Source organism: Columba livia, chromosome 15 (assembly GCF_036013475.1).
Source record: "Columba livia isolate bColLiv1 breed racing homer chromosome 15, bColLiv1.pat.W.v2, whole genome shotgun sequence".
NCBI classification, from domain to species: domain Eukaryota; kingdom Metazoa; phylum Chordata; class Aves; order Columbiformes; family Columbidae; genus Columba; species Columba livia.
Window position 1 is genome coordinate 14,710,968 of NC_088616.1, and position 21,886 is coordinate 14,732,853.

Below are 21,886 nucleotides of genomic sequence, written 5' to 3' on the forward strand. Positions count from 1 at the left end.
CTCTAGTCTGGGTCAGTTATTTAATGGCAATGAACATTTTCAGGAAGGTAACCTTTCTGCTTGTGATTTGTTCAAGGACTCTGGAATTATAATGGTTGCTGTCAAATGTATATAATTGGTCTCGGTGGCACACATCCAACGAGCGATAAAAGCCTCTTTCTCTCTACTTCTTTAGTCGGTATTCTCTCCCCATCTTACCCTCTCGCTTTTGCTCCTCTCAGGCAGAAGGAGATGCCGTGACAGTCTGTTTAAACTGCGATTCGACTGAGCGGCAGATGTGCCGTATACCCCATTGCGGTGCGTCCTGGCCGTGGGCACTGGGTGATCCCTCGGATGGAGATTTTCACACTGACTTTAGTTAAACATAAAGGTCTTTTCTGAACTTTGATTTTGAACATTCCTCTTCCTTTGTCATCTTCTGCCAAAAAGCCGGGCTCTGGGAATGGTGATAGTTTCCGAGTACCATGAATTCACGTGCTTAATGATCTACAGGGAGTGTGTTTAACATTTTACCAGCGGGTAAGGCCTTTGTACTTTTCACACAAAAGGCAAACACAGGGTTTTTTTCACTGCTCATAAAACTACATTACTAATAGCACCAAAAGTTGGCAACGTGTTGTGCGTTGTCTGCTGTCACTGCTGAACACGTAGTGGAGAGAATATTCTTGTTACGTTAGTCCCACAAAACCTATTTTATCTTCAGTGCTGGATGGGGCATTACTTTCTAATGCTGTCTGCTTCAGGGGATCTGTTCAGCAACTCAAGAGGAAAGAGAAATTTGTCAAATCTCACTGGAAATCTATCAGAGGTGTCAAACGAAATGCTATAACATTCCGGTTTTGTCAAAAGGATAAATGTATACACAGCTGTGTAGATGATATTATTTGTAGTAATTGTTTCCTCGGTGAATTTGTCTGTGTAAAGTAACACTGTGTAGTATTAACGGATACGTTTGTTCTGGTCCCTGAGGCCAGTTTGGCCTTATGCAAAGATGCTTGTTATTTGCCCACATCTGTTGGTCAGCCCTGGGTTTTTCTAACAGTTATGAGTTGGAATACGGCTTCGTCGTAACCAAAGAAAGGATTCCCACTGGCCACCTGAGAGCTGGTTGTTTGCTGGCAAGTTTTCCTCAGGTTGTAATTGAGGCATTGAAGAGCGAATTTAACATAAGGTCTCCATTTAAAATGAGAGAAGGGTTTTTTTCCATTCGTATGAGGAAAAAGCTGTATGCTGGCAGTACATATATGGTGATCATTAGCAGTTAATGGATTGTTTCCACTTCATTTTTTACAGCTCTGTATGTATATAAACATTTCTAATCTAGCTGTGCCCATACTTGAAATCAGGATGACTATGCTTAATAGGTTGTTACACACATTTAATATATTTGAGCACAAAAGTAAGTTCTGCCAGCTTTCGAGACACCAATAAAGAAACCTTTCAAGTGTTTCCCTCTGGGATTTCTGAATCCTGAGCAAACTGGGCAAACACCTGAAGGTTGCTCCAACTCTTTGTCTAAAGATTACACCAAATACATTTCATTTCCAAACTACAATTTGACTGGTGATTCAATCTTTTCTCCTTGATCGTGAACTGAAAGATTATCACATTTATAAGATCATTTGAAGGCTTTTGGCTTTTAACATTTTAGTTAAAATTCTAGTGAATTTTACCAATCACTGACTTTTTCTGAATCATGGAATCATTTAGGTTGGAAAAGATCCTTGAAGATCATCAAGTCCAGTCATTAACCTCAGGCTACCCAGTCCAACACTAAACCATGTCCCTGAGCACCATGTCAAGGTAGTTTCCATTCCATATGTTTTTCAGAGTTTATAGTAATGTATTCACGAAAGACTTGCACTCACTGAAAATACAGAATTCCATCAATTTCTTCCAACTTCTTCACTATTGCTGAGCTGATTTTCTCCTGGTGAAAAAAAACAAGCTTAAGATAAGACTCTTCTCTGCTACTACACTGTAATCTGCCTTCACAGTTCCTGCCAAAACAAGCCAGAATAAATCTCACTGTTTAATTGTTTAAGAAGATTTTGGGTGTGTTTCATCCTTCCAGTAACATATTCCTGTTTTTCTAGTTACATATTATTCAGGAAGACCCAAGACTAATAAGCTTCATTGTAGAAGGTTTAATTTCCTTCTGTCTTTTATTATCTCATTTTTTGAATTTATGCCATGAAAGATACAGTGCGGTGTGAAACAAAAACATACTTAACCTTTTGTGCTAGGAGAGAAAAAAAGTGTTTTTCTTCTGCTTTACTTGTTGGGAAAAAAGTGAAGGAATATTACATTTCCTGTAAGGCTGGAAACACCGAATCAGTGTTTTGTTTTGTTTTTAATCTGCAAGTCTGTTCTCTGAAGGAAAAACGATACTTGGGCATTTTCATATGGAGTGTTAGAATACAGAACGATGTTTTTGTGACTTGCCCGTATCTAGAGTGAGAACAGTATCCAGGTGGTTTTGCTGGATTAAATGATGTTGACAGCAACACCTTCACAGGGTCTCTGAGCAACTGGGGCTGCACATCTGGGAGAGCAGCATCTGGCCTGAGAGTTGCTTCAGAAGCCATGTGAGAATATGGTATCGGGAAGGACCGACCTTTGTCACCTGCAAAGAACACCTGGGAAATGGTGGGTCCAAGGCAGAAGTGGTCACAATTTGAATGCCACTTTGAAGGCTGAGAGTTCAATGACAAGCTCCTGTAGCACTTTTCTGCAATGCAGAAAAATGCAAACTCATTGCAATTGCATCGTTAGAGTATGATAATAGTATATAAATCCAAAGCTATTTGGGCAGAGTGGTATTATAAATATTGGATGCAAACCTATTAAATAGCTAATGCCATTAGCACAGACCTAGGCACAGCCTCTGCGCAAAGGGACTGGATGGGTAAAGATAATTTGAACATTCAGCTACTGTGAGGAGAGAACATGAGAAAAGGCAGAGGCTGGTTTGTTCCTGTTATCTTGGTCCTCACGGGACATCCTGAGTCCTCTCTACCTTCAGTCTGACCCATTTGTCTGACTTACCTCACTTGTCTTATTTGATATCTCCTTTCCTCTTCCTCTCCGATTGTGGTTACCATCCCATATAAGGTAGTTCCACCAGGTGAGTGAAGTTAACTAATCAACTTCTCTCTGTACAGTATGATTTAGAACCGAGGGTGTCTGTCACCTCCAGTTTGTGACTGATCCTAAGGAAAATGAAGCAACACATCAAGCACAGCGAATAAAAATCATGAGTGAAGGCAGAGACAGGCCATTGTGCTTAAGCAAAGTTTCTGGACCTCACTGACAAAGTCATATTTTCATCTGAGATTCTTCCACTTCTTTTCCATTCTCTTGTGGAGGATGCTTAACTCCTGGGGGAGTAGGACAGGTTGTTGTGCCGTGTCTCGGACAACGTGGTCCAACATTGGTCCTCTGGCCCTGCAGGTAGAGCCGCTGTAAGGAGATCCAAGCATCGGTGTGTTGTGCAATGCCATGTCCTGGCGTTCTGTGCCACCCTCCGCGTGGGTACAGCGGGTCACTTCCCACCTTCCTTCCCTCATGCAGAGAGAACGTGGCTTGATGTGTAACTTCTGCTTTCCATCATTGATAATGAAGAAAAGCCAGTTTTGTCACATTGCGGAGCAGTAAGCTTTTATAACGCTGCAATCACATTCTTAGATGTTTTGAGCTTTCAAGTCACTTCAGGGAGCATAATAGAATGAGGTTTCCCACCCATGTCTAACTAGGACCAGTACTAATAAAGCCCTTTTCACTCTAGGAAATATTGTCATTGAGAGCAACCAAGGGGCATGGCCACACACAGAGTTATTCCAAAAGCTTTTCTAGCAATCCAGGAATTATTAATTATTACTCTCTCTCAGGATAGGTCCTGTAAACACTTCCTCCCACACGAAGTTACTACGAGCAATTTCAGTGTGAGTATAAGGAGAAAGTACAGTGTTGTGGTTACTGTAGTTCATCAGCGCTCTCCCACGGTGCTTGCCCACTTCTCGCCGAGTCCTCTCTTCCGTGATGTTCTCTATCTTGTGCTCCCTCACCAAGGCACCTCGTGGATCAACAGCAGCAGAATGCCTGTCCCTGCCTTCACCCCGTGTTGCTGGGCAGGAAAATGTCCTTATGGAACCCTCCCATATGGGCACACGTGGGCTCAGACAGTCCCAGAGCTCCGGTCCTCTCAACAGCTCCCAAGAGGAGATGCCAGAGGTGGCTCACGGGACAGAATTTCACCCTCTGCCACCCATAGCCGTGCTGATGCCAGCCTAGGGCTACCTCCTAGGAATGCTAATAACAAAAGAAATGGATGCATTTGCTATTTTAAAAAGGTTTTTAAAATTCTACATGTGCTTCCTTTAAAAATAGAAAATTCCTTTAATCTTCAGATGTTTGCAGTGCCCTGGAAAATAATCTGAGTTCTTTTCTCAGTTGATGAGTGTATTGCTCTTCTAGGATGTGAAATACTGGCTTGGGTAGCCTGTGACAAAATAGGATTTTGAATTCAGATTCAACTTGCTTTGTCTTGCTTCTGTTTCTAATCCAGAGTGAATTTTATCTACTATTATTTTATAATTCGCATGATACCGTATCATGCCAGAGTAATTACTGCCATAGAAGATAGAAGTGCCTTATCATCAAGGAAGGAAACCTGTGAACACAGCACATAATTCTTAAAAGATCTGAAACCAGAGTGGAGGAAAGCAGGAGTTAAACTGGCTCCTGCGTAACAGTTGTTTTGCTTTACGCTTGACATTCCGTCCCTGTGCATAATTCCTCTGTCTCATCTTCCATGGTAACTTCGTTAGCAATGAGATGCTAATTAAATTTCATATTTACGATTAGAAAATAAAATCATTGGACCTTTTTTAAATAGATTTTTATGAGTTTTGGCTCCGTTAGCTGAGTCAGCAGTATAGAGCCTGCAAGGCTGAACTTACCCGCTTTGGAGATAAAAAATGATAAATAGAGCAAACAAAGATGGAAGGAGAGTCTGATCTAAAACCTCATGTAGTTTCTACACTGAAATAAGTAGTCACATAGAAACAACCCTTCTTTAATTATGTCTCGGAGGGTTCAAAGCTTAAAATTTCATCTCATTCTTAAAATCTCAATTGTAGATGGAGACAATATGCTGAAGAGATCGATGCATCAGCAGTGTTTACCATCACCTGTTAGTTAGCAAAGTATTTATTTCATGGATTCAGAAGGGTTAGAATTAACACAGGTAAGCACTGCCACACAACTGCCCTCTTCCCTGTGCAATGTGTACTACTGGAGAGCTGGTACAATACTGGAGGATCACAACTATTTAAATACTGCTGCCAGACGGATTTAGAGGTGCTATATAGAGCAGCTTCCTATTCGTATAAAAATTAGCACCTCACAAAGCTTTAAAGGCCCATTTTTCAAATACTCAGCATTTGAAGAATGCTCCAGTTTTGAAAGCGCTCAGCTTCAGTTTAAGTTTGTAAGAAAGACCTGATTTTTAAAAGTGCTTAACGCTCAGCAGCTCTGTGATTCATAGCGCTATCTTATCCACACTCTGAGGCAAGTCTTGCAAAAATCTGCCCATTTATTTTGATGCCTGAACGCCACCTACGCGCTTTGAAAATCTGACCCTAATTACGAGTTGTGGCCTTGAGTATCAGGAAAGAGAAACAGGGAAAATCAATCCTCACGTGTGGGGTGGTCATATTGCATGTAACTTTACTTCATGCACAAATACAACACTGCATTTAAAACAAACGCTTTTGTTGTGAGCTGGTGATACTTTGTGCTCTGAGGTACAGTTAATGCAGATAGCACATAAGGAGTTGTTATGCTTCAAGGCACAGGTTAGGAGAATAAAACGAAATTTCCACCGACTTTTAGTTGGTTGCGATGTCTCACCACTCTTGGTTGCATCTTCTCCTAAAGATCAGCATTTGAGTGCATATAATCCTGCAAATCTTGCTTTTGTGATGTTGTTTGTAGATGCTGTTTTAGCAGCAGCTGCCTGTGCTCAAAGACCGGGATGCTCAAATAAGGAGAGTAGTCCTGGCATCACTTTACAGTCGCTATTTTCCAAATATTTATTTCCACGGTCAGCAGAGAATTCAGTAAAATTCCCATACTTCTCCTTATGTTGACTCATGCTCAAAGAACCACACTTAGGTGAAGATGCATTGTCAGATTTCTTGCTACTCTAGTACTTTGCTTCTTTGCTCTTTTCAAAAAAATACATGTTAACCATGAACTGAACCGTCCGGAGTTTCCTGATGAGAACCTTGTTTCGTCTCTTCCAGTGGTTGGTTAATTCTTCTGGGATAAGTTTTCCACATGAAAGCTTCACAGCAATCTTTTCTATATCATCAGAGCAATGGACTTAGTTATGGAGAAAGCAACGGAAGATACTTAATTCCTCCTTGCAGTGCTTTGAAAGTAGGAAATATATAGTTGCCAAGTATTTGGTATTATCTCTTCCCCAAGACAGCAAAACAAGGTCACAAAGAGTTTCCCAGCGACAGAAATAAAGCGCAGTCCCATTAAGTAAAGAATCAGAGAATTTCTGCTTTAAATTGCTATAGAAGTGACTCAAGCGAGCCCTCCAGCAGGATGAAAAGTGAATTGTGTCTCTGTTTTTCAGAGGTTGCTTTCCTGTTCTTAATTGCAGGCCTTAAAGTGATGGGGAATTGTGAGTGAACCCCAGCTGCAGTATCTGCAGAAAGGGGGACCTGTTTGAGGTTCTCCTCAGGTCTCTCCTGCTCTGTGGCTCTGAAAACGCTTCCTCTAAGACTTTCCTTTGCAATGGTGTCACATTTGAAAGTTGCCCACAACCTCCGTTCAGAGGAAAAGGGAAGTAAAGCAACCCCCAGCACCTTTCTGTCTGCTATATATAGACAGTAAGTTTGAGAGAGAGGACGGTGGGTGTATGTTTCCGCAGCTACGTGACACAGTCCCACAACAGTGGTAGAAGAGAGAGGACACAGGGCGAGAAGAGGAAGAGGTGACCAGAAAGCTTAAGTGGGAAAAATCTATTCAGATAACACGTGAAAATAGAATTCTAATTTCCTGTAGTAAAACAGCGAGCTCCTTCTGATTCCTGGGGAGGTTTTGTCTTTCTTAGGCCAGGCTGCTTGTGATCTGCTGTAGACCAAGTGGCATCCAGGCGTCTCCGGAGTGTTTGGTGCTCTGCTGGCTGACACGTTCATGCGGCTTCAAGCAAACGTACAAGGATAGAGGATGTTGTCAATGAGCAGAACACCCAGGACTAGGCAGCCTGCAACTAGGAGTGAAGTTTACTTTTTCCAATGACTTTGAGGGGCAAAGGTAACAGGTACTTGCTATATAAGGCACATATGTCATGCTTCAAGCCACAGACAAACTAGCATGTGCAAGGCAGCAGTGTGGTCTTTAAAATTAGGGTCTGTTTTAAAGTAGTAGTTACAAAGAGGTCACAGATGGAGTAAGGTGTAGATATCTGTTCTATCTGACACTGTGCATTTACATAAAATGTACAAAATGTGTACTGGAATCATAGCAGTCGTCACCCTTAGGAGACTGGACAGAGTCTGATTCAACAGAATATATTGTTAGCAATTAAGATAAGACTTGCATGGATAAGACTTCACAGAACTACTTGGGGAGCCATTACACCTTTGCATGGTGCATTTAAGATATTTAACTGAATTGTATGCTCATCACAATCAAGGCATGCTGCTGTTATAATGCAGTAAACAGTTGCACGTGAGCTATTTTTATGTGTTTGGAGTAGTATTGTTTGTTATGATTAATCTTCATATGAGGATTATAAGACTTGCCTTCCTATTTGTTCATTCTTTGTATTTTGTGTATTTTGACCAAGTGTAGGATTCCTAATATAGGGTTCTGTCTTACTTTCCCATCATGTTATAAAGCCTGCTACATGGAATGTTGTTTTCAAACTTTCTTGGGCCAGGGTGAATTACAGTGAGATTATCTGACAGGGTTCGAGATTGGAGTGTAACCTTTTTTTCTGTAAGAATGGCCCGCGCATTTACTGTCAGTTGTTGCTGAATCTGGAGACTGTTAAACTTCCATCTATATGTTCTATGTAAGGGTGTTTTAACCTGTTTGGGGATGAGAGTATCACCTCCAAGGAGTCATTAACCCACTGCATGGAAGATGTTCTTCTCTAGGTGGTTTTTTTGAAACACTCATGTAACATAAGAGTTTGTGGAAGGTGTAAATTTTTAAAATAAACTAACTAAGTAGCAGTTTCACATGGCAGAGCTACACTTCTCCCTCTTCTCCTGTTTTAATTTACTCTTTGTATCAACAGAAGTGTTAATAACACTAATGAGAATCAGGCTATCTGTGCAAGGGTTATGGGAGTTTCATGTTTGTATCAGCTAATTAATCTTTGTGTTACCAGGTTCTTACATAGCTCCGTCTATGCAAATCTCTATACCAAAGACTATGCTGTTTTTGTAACAGGAGCACACATTCACTGGGACCTCACCTGCGATCGTCAAATCCATTTGCATGTTTGGGCAACTTGAATTTTTAATTCAGGACTCCTCTTAATCACACAGTACTATGCACTTGCCCCCCACCGTGCCTCCTCCTCCTCCTGGGAGCATTTCACTATCAATTGTAAGAAGGGAGTGAGTCAGTCTCAAGAAAAAATTAACCTGAGACCCAGTAATGAGTTCTGAAGCATTTGTTGGACCAGCGTTCTCATGAGCCCTCGGCAGCCTGAAGGACGACAGCTTCTTCTTTAGATCTTGGCTTTTAGCACGCATTAGTTGAAAGGAAATGCGTGTGTCAGTAGCTAATGCTGCACTCAAGGAAAAAAGGGCAGATACACAAACATGTTTGTACTGTGTTAGCACAGGGATTTCTCTTGTCCTCCTCATCATCACGTGTAACAGGATGGAGGATATGTAGATGAAAGCGTTTATTAAATCTCAGGCTTTCCACTCGCCACTGCTTCTTTGCACTAAATTCCTGCGGTAAATTATTTATTTAAATTATTGTGCCATTGTCTTGATTCGCATACTCAGAACTAACACTAATTTGTAATGTGTCAGGATCTGTGGCCAGGCCTTCCTTATTAATCCCTTCATTTGCTTTACGCCCCACATTTCTTCCCTTTGCCTTCGCTAAGGCCTTTCCTGTTCTCATTTCTGTCTCACTTCTGTTCCTCACTTTCATTCTGTTGAGTTCCCCTTTCTCTAACTTTCTTTTTCTTTTCCTGTTCCCTTTTTATATTTCCTTTTTCCCTTGACCTCACCCTTTTTGATCCCTAAGTCTCATCTTCCTCTCTCCTCTTCAGTTTTTTCCACCATGTCTCATTGCTCACCTCTCTCATTTCATATTTACTTTCACATATATTATAATTTAATAATGGCAGTACTAGTGGTTTCTCAATTCTAGGTATCAGATTCTTAAATAACATGGGAAAACAGAATAATATCCATCTACTCACGGGTGTAGACGTTGCCACCTGAAGGGACAAGTCTCTCTCCTAAGAGAGAACCTAAGGAAGTAGTTGTGACTACAAACCTGTCTTTAGAGGGCATTCCGAGGTAGAGGTATGAAAAGGTGGAATGAAGTCTCGAACAGGCCATTTTCCATTCATTAGAGACGAACTAGATTTATAAGTTAAACCAGATGTCTAATTCAAATTCGTGGAATGAATCCACCCTCTAAATTTGCCTTTCAACAGTGCTTAGATGGTAGGTTACTGAGGGGGATAGAAACATCTTCACTGAATGTAGAAAACAGGGACATACAGAAAAATGACAGAGTTGCCAAAACATCATTTAAGCTTTTTGTAGAGGAGGATTTTTCCATTTTCTTTGTTTGTTATTGGTGAAATATGTTCTACAACCAAATCGGATTGGCTGTTGCCTGTTTGAGGTGGCACAATCTGCCGTCCGTTTGCTGTTGAGGCAAAATTAGTCATTTCCTTCCTGTGTGATAAGATGATAAGAACTCTGAAGTTCTGAAGCTGGCAGATTTGAGGAAGATGTAGACTTTAGATACTCTCACCAGAGGGAGTGCAAAATAGGAAAGCTTAGATCTTGGCCTTTTATGAAACAGAGATCACTACAGGATCTTAATACATATTACTGCACTGATTAAGGCCTTTTCCAACACTTTTTCATTGGGCAAAACAACATTCTTAATGTGTAAATAGTTTTTTTCCTCCAGAAATGATAGGTATAGAATTTCATATGCAAATTCTAAAGCACACAAAAGGTATGTGTAATAAGTGTGGAATTCACTTGTTCAGCTCATAGCATTATTATCCTGCTGTACTGAAAAATGTATGTATCTTTGTTGCATACAGTGTTTTTTGGTTTAGGTGATACTAAGTAAACCATTGGGTGTAGTAACAGTGCTACTAATTGATCCACGCTTTATGTATGCATTACCTTTGCTTTTTTCTGAGATGGAGTTTCATATGGTTCTGTTCTTAGAAGAGTAAATAAAGGCAAAGGAAGAGATAATTGAAGAGAGTTCCTATAGTATTAATTCTCCTGGTCCTCTTCTGTTCGGACAGGAATAGTGATTAGGGACAAGCCTCTGATTTATTCTGTTGCTTTCTTTGTCATAGAGCAGAGATACTCAAGAAGAGTAACATGATAGAATTCTTCATTTCTTTTTCTCTCACTCGGTTCTGGTTGAGCTGATAGTTATGAAAATGAGGAGAATTTTCCTTCACTCTTATGCTTGCAGAGCATGATGAAGATGCCTCCAGAGCCCTTTGAACCAGTTAGGGACCTGGTTTTGGTTCTCTCTCTCTTCTCTTCAGAAAATGGGAGTAGTTTTAATGACTGTGGCTATCACCTGGCCTCACTGAAGATGCAGCTTTACCCCACTGAAGTCTTGCAAGTCCGATAATGTTTTGGGGTTATTTTTTGTAGGTTGTGTGTAACTCAACAGAATCAGTTGACTCAATGGAATTGAACAGAATACATTTGTGTGAAAATAATCCTATTTTCTGTGTAAAGCCTCCTGCTTTTCTTTTACTTTAGTATCTCTTCTTCTATATTTTTATTTTGTATTTTCTTGAAACTGTGGCATTCAGTAAGCTGGTTAAATCTTTTATATAAGGAGGGGGTTCTGATCTATACAAAATGGTTCTTTCCATATACAGCCACTGTGACCTAAAGCAGAAACACAGCCCAGTCCATTCAACAATGCTGCTGACTTTGGAAAGTATTTTAAGGCCTGCAAAATCCAAAATAATAAAGCTGCATTAATAATGAATGGTTTTTTAGGGCTTTCCCATGTTGGTGATTCTAAGTGCTATGCAGTCACTAATTAATGAATCCTACCTTGTCATAAAAATATAAGACTTCTCGGCAGCCTTGTTTTCAAGTGGGAACACTGAGGTAGAAAAGATTAATACAAAGTGCAAATTCTTAAAGGCAGATGAAGACATTTTCTGCTCTCCTTTGGGCATCCAGATTTGGGCACATGTATGGAAAAAATGTGCAAGTATAGGTAAGCAAATTTATTCATCTTAATCAATGTTGAAGCCTTTAAAAGTGGTTTTCAGTACCATGGAACATCCAGCAGCGCAGCTGAAGTGCTGGTATTCCCCATCTCAGAAGCCAGGAATGCAAATAGGTCTCTCCTGTCCTTAAGCGAAGGAATATAATTTCCTTATCGCACTTTAAACTGTGACTTTCCTCTAAAATTAAAAATAGCTCTAAATCCCTTTGTGGTTTTGTGGTTCTCTGATATTGCAAATCTGTACGTATCCATACAAGCAGCTTTTGAGAAAATCGCCCTGTTGTTGTATTTCATCATGTGAAGTGCTGTACAAATCTGAGGGAGAAAGGGTTTTGCCCCATGAAATCTAGAGATATGCATAGAAAGAGGATGTAACACAATACACTGAAAATATTGAGGGTAATTATATACCCGGCTTAAAAGTGCTATTTGCATCTTTATTTTTGCTTTAATGTGTGATTTATTTTTGCTTTGAAGTGTGATAATTTATAGGTAATCCTTTCCTGGTTTATACGCACGTAGTATTTAACACAAACTTCTGTTCTTATTAACTTGTAATTTGCACAAACATTTGGTGTGTTGTGGCTCCTTTCTAAATACTCCCAATCTGTGAACACCTGTGACAAATGCAGAGGCCAAAACATTAAAATAGGTCACGTCCTCCAAAATAAACTTAGTCCTGACTGAAGGGTTGAGTTCTGCACCATCATGAAATGAGCCACAAAATAACGAAGCTTTAGGTGTGACCTGGAGCACTGTATAGAACCCCTGGTTCTGAAGCCTGCGGGTTTTAGTCCCTTGATCAATGGAGAGTGTCACCGACACACCAAAGTGTGGAGTCTGAGTGACAACAGTTTGAACTGCAAGGTGATTTGTTCGGTTGAACATTACAAAATATAGCAAACGCGTAGAAAGATTCATTTGTGTGTAACAGCCAAGAGATGGATAGTCCCTGAGAGAGAAAAGGAGATGAGGGGCCTAGAGTGTTTCTTTTAATGTAAAAAGGCATTCTCTCTTTTATTTGTCTGCATCTACAGAGACCTTTGAAATAGGTGGGACTAGCTGAGATTAGAACTGGATTAAGATCTCCTGCAGTTAAAAGCTGTGTTGTGTACTAACTGCTGAAAGGAGCCGCAGGAGAGCGACGCTTTGACTGCTGTGGCCATTCTTCTTTCTCTTTGTTTCATGTCTGCTGAAGTCAGTCTGAGTCTGTGCCTTCACACCTGTGATTTGTAATGGATGCCACAGTGTTTCGATGACACATCACAACTTCTGAACGTGTTAGGTTACAACTCAAGGGCTGCTGAAATCAGAGACCGGATAATGGTAATAAAGATCAGGTTAAATAAGTGAGTACACGTTTGAAAACATTTTAAATCTGTCATTTTTAATTTTACAAGTGAAAGCAATTTTTTTCTGCAATATCGTCACAGGGAGGAAGGACAGAAACAGGGAATAGGGTCTTTTAAACCCTAGAAAATGCATTAAACCCAGTCTCAAGAAAAAGGCAAAAGGAAGATTCTGAAATTGTCACGTGGCAGTGAAGGACCACTACACTCAATGTGGTTTCCCAAGACTTGCTCCTTATAACAGACTGTGTTTAACAGGAGTTTGCTACCAGAAATCTCCATTTAAAATTCTTAGCCACTCATGCTATCTACCTACTACTTTCCCATTAAACATTATGTCCCCCAAATAACAGTATGGACGTATTATGCCCATACACGAGGGACTGTTTGATAAAGGTATTTTTAATGTCAGGTAAAAAAAAAAAAATGTATCCGTGTTGAGAATTATGCTGATGAGTGAACTTTGCTTTGAATCATTTAATGGAGAAATCCCTTACTAATGTCCTGAGGGAACTGCTGACAGTGTGTAATAATTTCTGGATCAGTGCAGCAGATTATAAGATATCTTGCATTTTATCAAATTCAGGCAAGTGCTTCTTTTGCCCTCTGAGGTCCATCCGTGAGCTTCCTGATCCTCTTCCCAAATTAAAGGGCCTGCAACACACCTTTTTTTAGATGCAATAGATCTGTGGCTGGGAGATAACTAAGGTATTGTGTGACCTTCTGCTTCACTGCCTTCTACTCCCAAGTGTTGAGCTTCTCCAATTATGTGCTGTTTGTTACATTCACCTTTGAAGTGAAATACAGTTATTTCCAGGATAAGTGGTGGAGAGTAAGGTTCATAAGCATGTTTGTATACTTCAGATGAAGCTATTTCACCTTTAGCATTCTTTCGGCTGCTGCCTACTTTATGTAGCCCTTTCTATTGTTTTGCCTTTATAGTGTTCATTGCTGCAGTGTAATCTTTACCACGGGTAAATACTGGTGTTCGGTAAGAATTTCGTCCAGCTTGTGAGGAGTTCATAAGACCAGAGAGGTTTTCCCATAACTACAGTCATGCCCCCCTGATTCTGGAGCCCGTTGGGTAGTTCTGGGCTTCCTTGTCCTCTGAGGACTCTTGTGTCTCCAGGTGCTTAATAGCAGTCACCAGAGAACTAAAACCTATATGCAATCAGCAAAGCAAATGCTAAATATCTGGTTCTTAGGATGTGAAACGACAAAGAAAAGAACTCTGGGAGAGCTACTGGAGTGCAGGAGAACAACCAAACCTCTGGCAATAATCATCTAACCTGTCTATTGTATGAGGAACCCATCCAATTTTTTCTGATAGAGATATTGAACCCCAGCCTAGGATTTTGGACAATTTGGGAAGGCCTCTGAAAGCATCAAGCAAGTAACATGCATTTTTCTAGGACTATTCTATATTTCTTGATGATAAATTTCATTATGATAGAACAGTGACAAACACATTATTTAGCAGATTAGCACTTGTGTTTTTAGTTTTCTAAATGAGGAGTTTACAGCCCCTGGCTATACAGACTAATAGCTGATCCTGCTCAGTGATGTGCAGCGTGGCACAGGCTGCTTTGCAGTTCCTAAGTTGGAAGCCGAGGAAACTTTAACACAATAGAGAGAACTCGCCTGCTTCAGGAAAAACAACAGGTTGCTTTGGAGGTCTTTAGTTACTGATTACCAGCAAAGTCTCATAAAGTACAGCTCTCATCTCATATGACCTAAGAAATGCACATTCTTCTTATACCATAGTCTCTGGTGGGGTAAAATAACTCTTGAAATACAAACTTATCTTCCTTGTGCCACCTTGATCACAAGATCTTGAAAAAGGGGAATGCAAAAATAAGGAAAGACTTCTACAAAGTTTCTTTACTCTTAACTTCAGTACAATTTTTCTCACCTCATTGTTTCCTGCCTTGTAACCTTCTCTAATGAGGTGGTTACAAATTAGGAGTTGGAAGGAAATTGCTTAGCAGGCAGTCAAACCATGTGATGATATTTGCATGAGTCAAGAACATTTTCGGACTTCAGTGCTAGGATGCTCATACTTACCCCTCATGTGGAGAAAGGCCAGGTCTGCACTCACAGGTACTTGCATTCGTGCCCACGCACCACTCAGTCCATACACAGCTGCAGAAGGCGGACAGACGTAACTGCTCGCTTCTGAGTTAACTATTCTTGTGGTGCTATCATTTACATACGTTCACTCATCGCATATATACAGGAAAAAATGCAGGTTCAAATCAGTAGAGCTGAGAGGAGCAAAGGAGGCAAGAATTAAAGACTTGGTTGCATGCAGCAAGTACTTTGAGCTGAGCTCTGCACGCTCAGAGCCTTGCTTGCATTGCACCGTGTCCTCTACCATTGCTTCAGATATGAAGAGGGATTCTCTGACTTGTAGACCTTCATGGAGTTAGTGGAGCTACAGATTCATCACTAGAGAGCAATATGCAATAGTTCATAGACTCCAGACAGCACTTCTCTGAACTGTCACTTTCCAGATGAGCTGTGGACAGGCTGCACTTCAGTTCCAACAGTTTCAATCTAGGGCAAATTCAGCAGGAGTGATTCTAAGCTCATCCTGTGCGATATGGAAGCACAAAAAAAGCAACAGGATAGAAACTGCTCTGTTTCATGTTTATTTGCCGGTTGTTTCCCTTGTTAAGGAGGAGAGCCCGAGATGGATGACTGCCTGGAGATGCTGAAAGATGAGGAGGAAGCTTTGTGGGAGAACGTAGAATGCAACCGGCACATGCTGAGCCGGTACATCAATCCAGCCAAACTGACCCCCTACTTACGGCAGTGCAAAGTAATCGATGAGCAAGACGAGGATGAGGTGCTTAACTCACTCATGCTGCCCTCCAAAATTAACCGAGCAGGTAATTGTTTTGTGAATGGCTACGTCTGTACCCCTATCTGAACAGCGTTATTTTGATAAGTCTGGAGGGAACCTGTATCAAATTACATATTATCGCATAGAAACCCTGTGTCTCATTTACAGGAGATTTAATGTAAAGAGGAGAATCTGCTGCTATTTTGATAACAATTATTCTTTCCTGTACTGTGCGGACTGGAGCCCATGGTGTTCATATTCCCGTCCAACCCTTGGCAAATGTTTCAGTTAACACAAGCGGCAGCCAGTGCTATTCCAAGAGCAGGTTTTCAGCTGTCCTGTCTTGCTTCATGATTTGTCACTGAAGGGTCTGCTGTCCTGGCGTTTCAGTCCTGCCTGCCGAAGGCTGCGCTGAATACCGTGGCTTTTGAAATTTCTGTTCCAGAGACCAATTTGCCCGCACTCCTTCAGAATAACGATCAGCACAAACATAAAGAATACATGGCGTTGCTTTGTGAGTTCAGCTCAAATCAATGAATCAGCCATGTTTTCCACAGCGCTTGGCTATGGCAAAGACCTCCGGCAGATTTGACTTCAGGGATATAGTTCTCGCTTATGCTGCTCATAGGGCTGATATGTCACCTCTCTCTGGTCATGTCACCTCTCTCTGATCTCTGTACTTAGGCCGACTACTGGACATCCTCCACACCAAAGGCCAAAGGGGCTATGTAGTTTTCTTGGAGAGCCTGGAGTTTTACTACCCTGAACTCTACAAACTGGTGACAGGAAAAGAACCCACACGGAGATTTTCCACTATTGTTGGTGAGTAGAATCAGTCCCAGAGGAGCCTGTTGAAATAAGGACTATCTTCAGGACTAGGTTTGATTTTTCAGACAAGAAATGGAAAGAAAAGCTAATCTTGTAGTAGTATTCTGCAGTTTTTCAGTCCCCTTCGATGCAAAATGAGATAGGAACGGGTAATGTGTAAAGAAAAGGAACATCTTGGTTGTCTGAATGAGGCTGAAGAGCTTCAAATTGAATGATGGCCATTACAAGAAATCTCAAGAGAAGAAACAGTGCACTAGATTTGCAACAATGGAATAAATTTACACCAAAGACCCACATATGTGCAGCACATCTGAAGCATTCAGATGAATTGTACAGATTCATTTTACAAAGTTTGTGCTCTTGCCACAGGCCTGTCAGCTCAACTGGAACAAGACAAATGTAAAGGGTTCATATTCTATCCAGACAAGCTGTATGCATGTATATTGTGATCCTAATGATAATGTGCTGTGTAATGTTTCTACTGTTGCCAGTTAGATACACAAATGGGCATGTATTTGTGCATATTCTGTACCTCTGTACATACTCTGGGACATTTTTTTATTATTCAGTTCTGCTGATCCTACTTAGTATAAAGTTATTTTATTAGCTGTTGATAAGCTGTTTGAACATTTTCAGTGGAGGAGGGACATGAAGGCCTCACCCATTTCCTAATGAATGAGATCATTAAGCTTCAGCAGCAAGTAAAGGCAAAAGATGTGCAGCGCTGTGAGCTCTTGGCAAAGTCTCGCCAGCTGGAGGATGAGCGAAAGCAACTAAAACTGAACAAGATAGAGCTGCTGACCTTCCAGGAGAGATACAACAAGATGAAGGAGGAGAGGAACAACTACAATGATGAGCTAGTCAAGGTGAAAGATGAAAACTACAATCTGGCCATGAGATATGCCCAGCTGAGTGACGAGAAGAGCATGGCTGTGATAAGAAGCCGAGACCTCCAGTTAGAGGTGAGATAAATGCTCTGGGCTGTTTTAATCGGGAGCAGCAATGGAGGATGCCAGTGGCAACTGGCAAAGCGAGACCTTCTCTGACAGTAAAAAGGTGCAGAGCTCTTATTTGTTTTGCTTATCCAGACGATTAAAGGCATCACTGTATATAGAAGTATCAACTGCAGTGATGTGTGTTAATGGCAGATAATTTACATGCTTGTAATGGATTAACAGAACACAACATAGTTAAAAACAAGATTTTAAAAACATAATCGTTTGCTAAAAGCATAATGTTTAACTTTCCGGGCTCAATAATATTTTGGGGCAGTTATCCAGGTTTGCACTATGTCTGCTGGTGGCTTATTCAAAAAGCCTCACACAGAGCATTGGAGCAGCTTGAGGCCATTTAGGAAATACAGAGAAATGTTTTGAGTGCTGTAAAATCCATGCACGTGTGTGCGTGTCACAGATGAGACAGAGTAAACCACTACCCATAGTGGATCTGGACACTGGGGTTTGGTTTTGAATCAACAATATCAGATGTTTTACTCCACTGTTTTTCCCCACAGTGGTTTACTCGCTCCCCTATCTCAGCGCTGCGTTCTCTTGGGCTCAGCATCGCTTCCCACGGGTAGATCGCTGCTGGGCCGGGATGGTTGGGCAGAAAGTTGTGTTGGTTTGTGCTTTGCAGCTGCTTACGGTCTCCAGGAGTTACTGGCCATGGTCCCAGGACATCTACTGGCCTTCAGCCCTGGGCATCTCTCTGCTCTTCAGGATATTCCCCCACTTTCAAGTCTTTCCAGACAGGATCATCCTCCCAGGCCGCCTTCTGTCTGAAACTACTTTGTTTCTTTTTTGCAAACCCCTCTTTCCTATCCAGAACTCAAAGCCTCCGTTTTTTCCAATCCAAATAGTCTATGTGCAAAAGCACAATGTGTTGTCAGCCTCTCAAGTCCTGTTTCTATCTCTTTATTTATTGGAGGACTGAGGACGTCCCACTTTTTTTTTAGCCCAGATGTTACCAAAATTTACAACCATCCCATGCAAACTGTAGCTAGCAAATAGCAGGCTTCTACTTGAGGGTTCAGCAGTTCACTTGTGGACATTCAGTGCACACACACATACACCCAATTATCTGCTGCTTGCTAGCATTCACAACGTAAGCCATTTTTTCCACCTATGACAGTGTGTTTTCACCTGGAAGTGAGAGTGTTTTCCAAGCAGTAAATATCAGAGCTAGGAATGATATCTTTCCTTTCCTGTTTCTCCTTTTCGTTGCGCTCTGGCTGCGCCAGATTGACCAGCTGAAGCATCGCTTGAACAAGGTGGAAGAGGAATGCAAGCTGGAGAGGAACCAGTCTTTGAAGCTGAAAAATGACATCGAAAACCGACCCAAAAAGGAACAGGTTCTGGAACTGGAGCGGGAAAATGAGATGATGAAGACTAAAATCCAGGAGCTACAGTCCATCATTCAGGTATACAAGCAGATTGCTACATTTAAAAATCAAGCCACTTCAGTTTACCCCTCGTGCTTACCCAGAGGTGGATTCTGTGGGCTTTGAGCTCTCCTTGCATCCCCACACTTTCCTCCCATACTGTTTCACATACCCCACATCTCCTCACAACCCAGGAATTGGGTGAAATCTCTACCTGTGTAACTACAATAAGCATAAGTGCAAAGTTTGGAAGAACAGCAGGTTGGTTATATAGCTCCCAGCTGCCTGTAGTACTCCTTGTACCAACACGTGCACGAGGGGTAGTTACACCAAAAAAAACCCCAACATTGTCACCTAATAATTCAAGCTGTACATGAGAGATTGGCTCTTTCATCATGCAGAGTGCAGCTGTTTAATTGCTGAGCATTCAGCTCCGTGTTTTAGCCCCGCTGTGGTTCTTTGTACCAGTCTGTCACCGCAAAGCTCTGTTAAATGGCCAGCTCTGTGTGCCCTGTTCTAGGCTATTGTCATATCTGTGCTGAAAAGGCTTGATGAAGCAGAGGGTAATAAAGGTTTCTGTACTTGGGTGGTCACTAGTTACCAGGGCGCCCTGTAGAACACTTAACTAACTTTTATTGGGGTAGTGGGGAAAAGGCTGATATGCAGCAAATTTAGCACTGTGTTGCCCTGTGAAGAGCTTAGCCGAATACAAGGATATATATGAGAGTGCTTAGCACTTTGCTTGTGACATTTTAAAATGACACTTAAAAAACGATCAATAGAATGCATTTCAGAACTGGCTGTGGCCTCTAGCAGTGACCAACGATTCTTGGTTCTAACACAAATCCAATTCGAAGGTTGAAAAAGGGTGTAATGTAGAAGGTTCTGGGAGTTCTGATCCATGTAGAATCTCCTATCTTAATTGAAATGGTCTCACAGCACCTAAAGAAACAGAAATAATCATGAAACAGCTAAAAATAGAACTGAAATTCTCCTAAGCGAAAGTGTAAATAAACAAAAGGCAGTTTGGTTTAGAAATACTTACATATACTGGGTAACCAAAATGTCACTGAAATCTCCAACTTAGTCTAGGTATTTTTAAAATAAATATGCATATTACATGCTTGCATTTTATGCCTTTTTCATCTTCCATTTATGGTTAATTTTAGATAGCAATTTATTTGGTTGGAACCTGCTCTGATAATCTTGTTAATTTTAAATCTGAAAGAAAACATTGCTGGGCACTATAGAAAATGAGGCAGTGGTACAAGCTGTTCTAGGCATGTTTAATATTGTCCGAGTGCAGGCCTGCAATGCCTATGCACGTTTTAAACATTCCCCTGAATGTTTTTTTAGGCCCCACTCTTTGGCAAAGGGTGATTTTTGTGCTCAGTGAGAGCTGATTAATAGAGTTTTGAACACAGGGCTTAGAGTAAAGAATTGTGACTGCACCCAAAATGGATCAAATTATAGCCAGTACAATAAAACAGTGCAACAGTTCCTTCATCAGACTGTTCTGACAGCAAGAAGCCCTTTCTTCATCTTTTCTGACATGATTTTAAAATATGAATGAATGTCCATCTCTTCTCCTGCTTTCCCATTGTGAGGTGGTGTTCATTGTCTATTCTTCTCGCTTGTTACTGTCTGTGTTTTCTCCCTGCAATACTATTTTTACCTTCTCTGTTTCCCTGGCTGGCCCCTTCCTTAGGCTGACAAGCGAAGTTTGCCAGATTCGGACAAAGCCATTTTGGATATTCTGGAACATGACCGTAAGGAGGCACTAGAAGATCGTCACGAGTTGGTCAACAAGATCTTTAATCTCCAAGAGGAGATTCGTCATGTGGAGGACCTGAGAGACAAGGTGAGAAATGGCAGGATAGAAAGATGGAATATCTCAAACTAGTGCCCAAAAGACCTTTGAGAGCGATGGTGGTAACGTTGTGTCATCTCCAGTATCTCGAAGAGAAAGAAGATTTGGAGTTAAAGTGTTCAACACTAGGAAAAGACTGTGAGATGTACAAGCACCGTATGAACACTGTGATGATACAGCTGGAAGAGGTGGAAAAGGAGCGAGACCAGGTATCTAGCAGTTAAAATGGGGAAAATCAGCAGGGAAAGCCTGAATCTCATACATGTCACTTTGGGGAATTGTGGGTAATTGGACCCAAAATACCATTAAGAAAAAAGACAGTTACAAGAAGTTGCTACTTGTTGGAATTTACATTACAGTAATTAAACACAGGATAATATTGGGTTGTTTCCGCAGTGTAGCATCTGGCAGGCAGGACCAAGATCTTCACAACAGCTACCGCAGGCTTTAAATTCGTGTCAAGTCATCCGGTTTGCACTCCGGAGCGTTTTGCCACCAGCCAAGAGGGAGCTGGAAATGCACCACCCTCATCAACGTAATTTTTAATGGTGCAAGTGTGGCCTATCCTGGTCTTAACTGCTGTGTTAATTGGTGAATGGTTACCGTTCTGAAGTCCCCGTTCCAAATACCTTACAAACAAACCCAGCAGGAGAACGTATCTGGTGCCCAGGTGCAAAAGAGGTTTGTTCTCTCCGCTGCAGGCGTTCCGCTCACGCGATGAGGCTCAGACGCAGTATTCGCATTGTCTCATTGAGAAAGATAAATACAGGAAGCAGATTCGAGAGCTGGAGGAGAGAAATGATGAACTCCGAATTGAGGTGGTCCGGAAGGAAGCTTGTATTGTTAACCTGGAGTGCAAACTCCGGCGGCTCTCTAAGGACAACAATTTTCATGACCAGGTAGGGCTGAGGGATACAGATATTAATTCCTTTTTTAAGACTTGCTCTTAAAATCATTTTGGTGTGGAAGGGAGAGGGGACTCTTTTAATTCCCTCCATGAATTAACTGAAAAAAAGAACCCACTAAAAGTCAATTTTGTGAGTTCTTAAATACAGTGAGGTTCAAGTTGTCTGTGTCATGCCCATAGCTGGCATTCCACAACT

At 41.3% G+C, this 21,886-nt stretch overlaps 1 protein-coding gene across 7 annotated transcripts in view; it reads left to right on the forward strand.

Annotated features, from left to right (window-relative positions):
• CARD11 (caspase recruitment domain family member 11) overlaps nucleotides 1–21,886 on the forward strand; it is a 51,164-nt gene that overhangs the window by 9,441 nt on the left and 19,837 nt on the right. For 4 of the 7 annotated variants that reach the window (XM_065031448.1, XM_065031449.1, XM_065031447.1 and 1 more), the window contains 7 exons: nucleotides 15,539–15,751; nucleotides 16,390–16,527; nucleotides 17,170–17,495; nucleotides 18,773–18,952; nucleotides 20,622–20,774; nucleotides 20,867–20,992; nucleotides 21,485–21,682. In XM_065031448.1, coding sequence (XP_064887520.1) covers nucleotides 15,539–15,751; nucleotides 16,390–16,527; nucleotides 17,170–17,495; nucleotides 18,773–18,952; nucleotides 20,622–20,774; nucleotides 20,867–20,992; nucleotides 21,485–21,682 — 1,334 coding nt within the window. Of the gene's footprint in view, nucleotides 1–221; nucleotides 12,861–15,538; nucleotides 15,752–16,389; nucleotides 16,528–17,169; nucleotides 17,496–18,772; nucleotides 18,953–20,621; nucleotides 20,775–20,866; nucleotides 20,993–21,484; nucleotides 21,683–21,886 lie in introns of all 7 variants that reach the window. The other 3 variants (XM_065031450.1, XM_065031451.1, XM_021290382.2) reach the window with 3 other exon arrangements.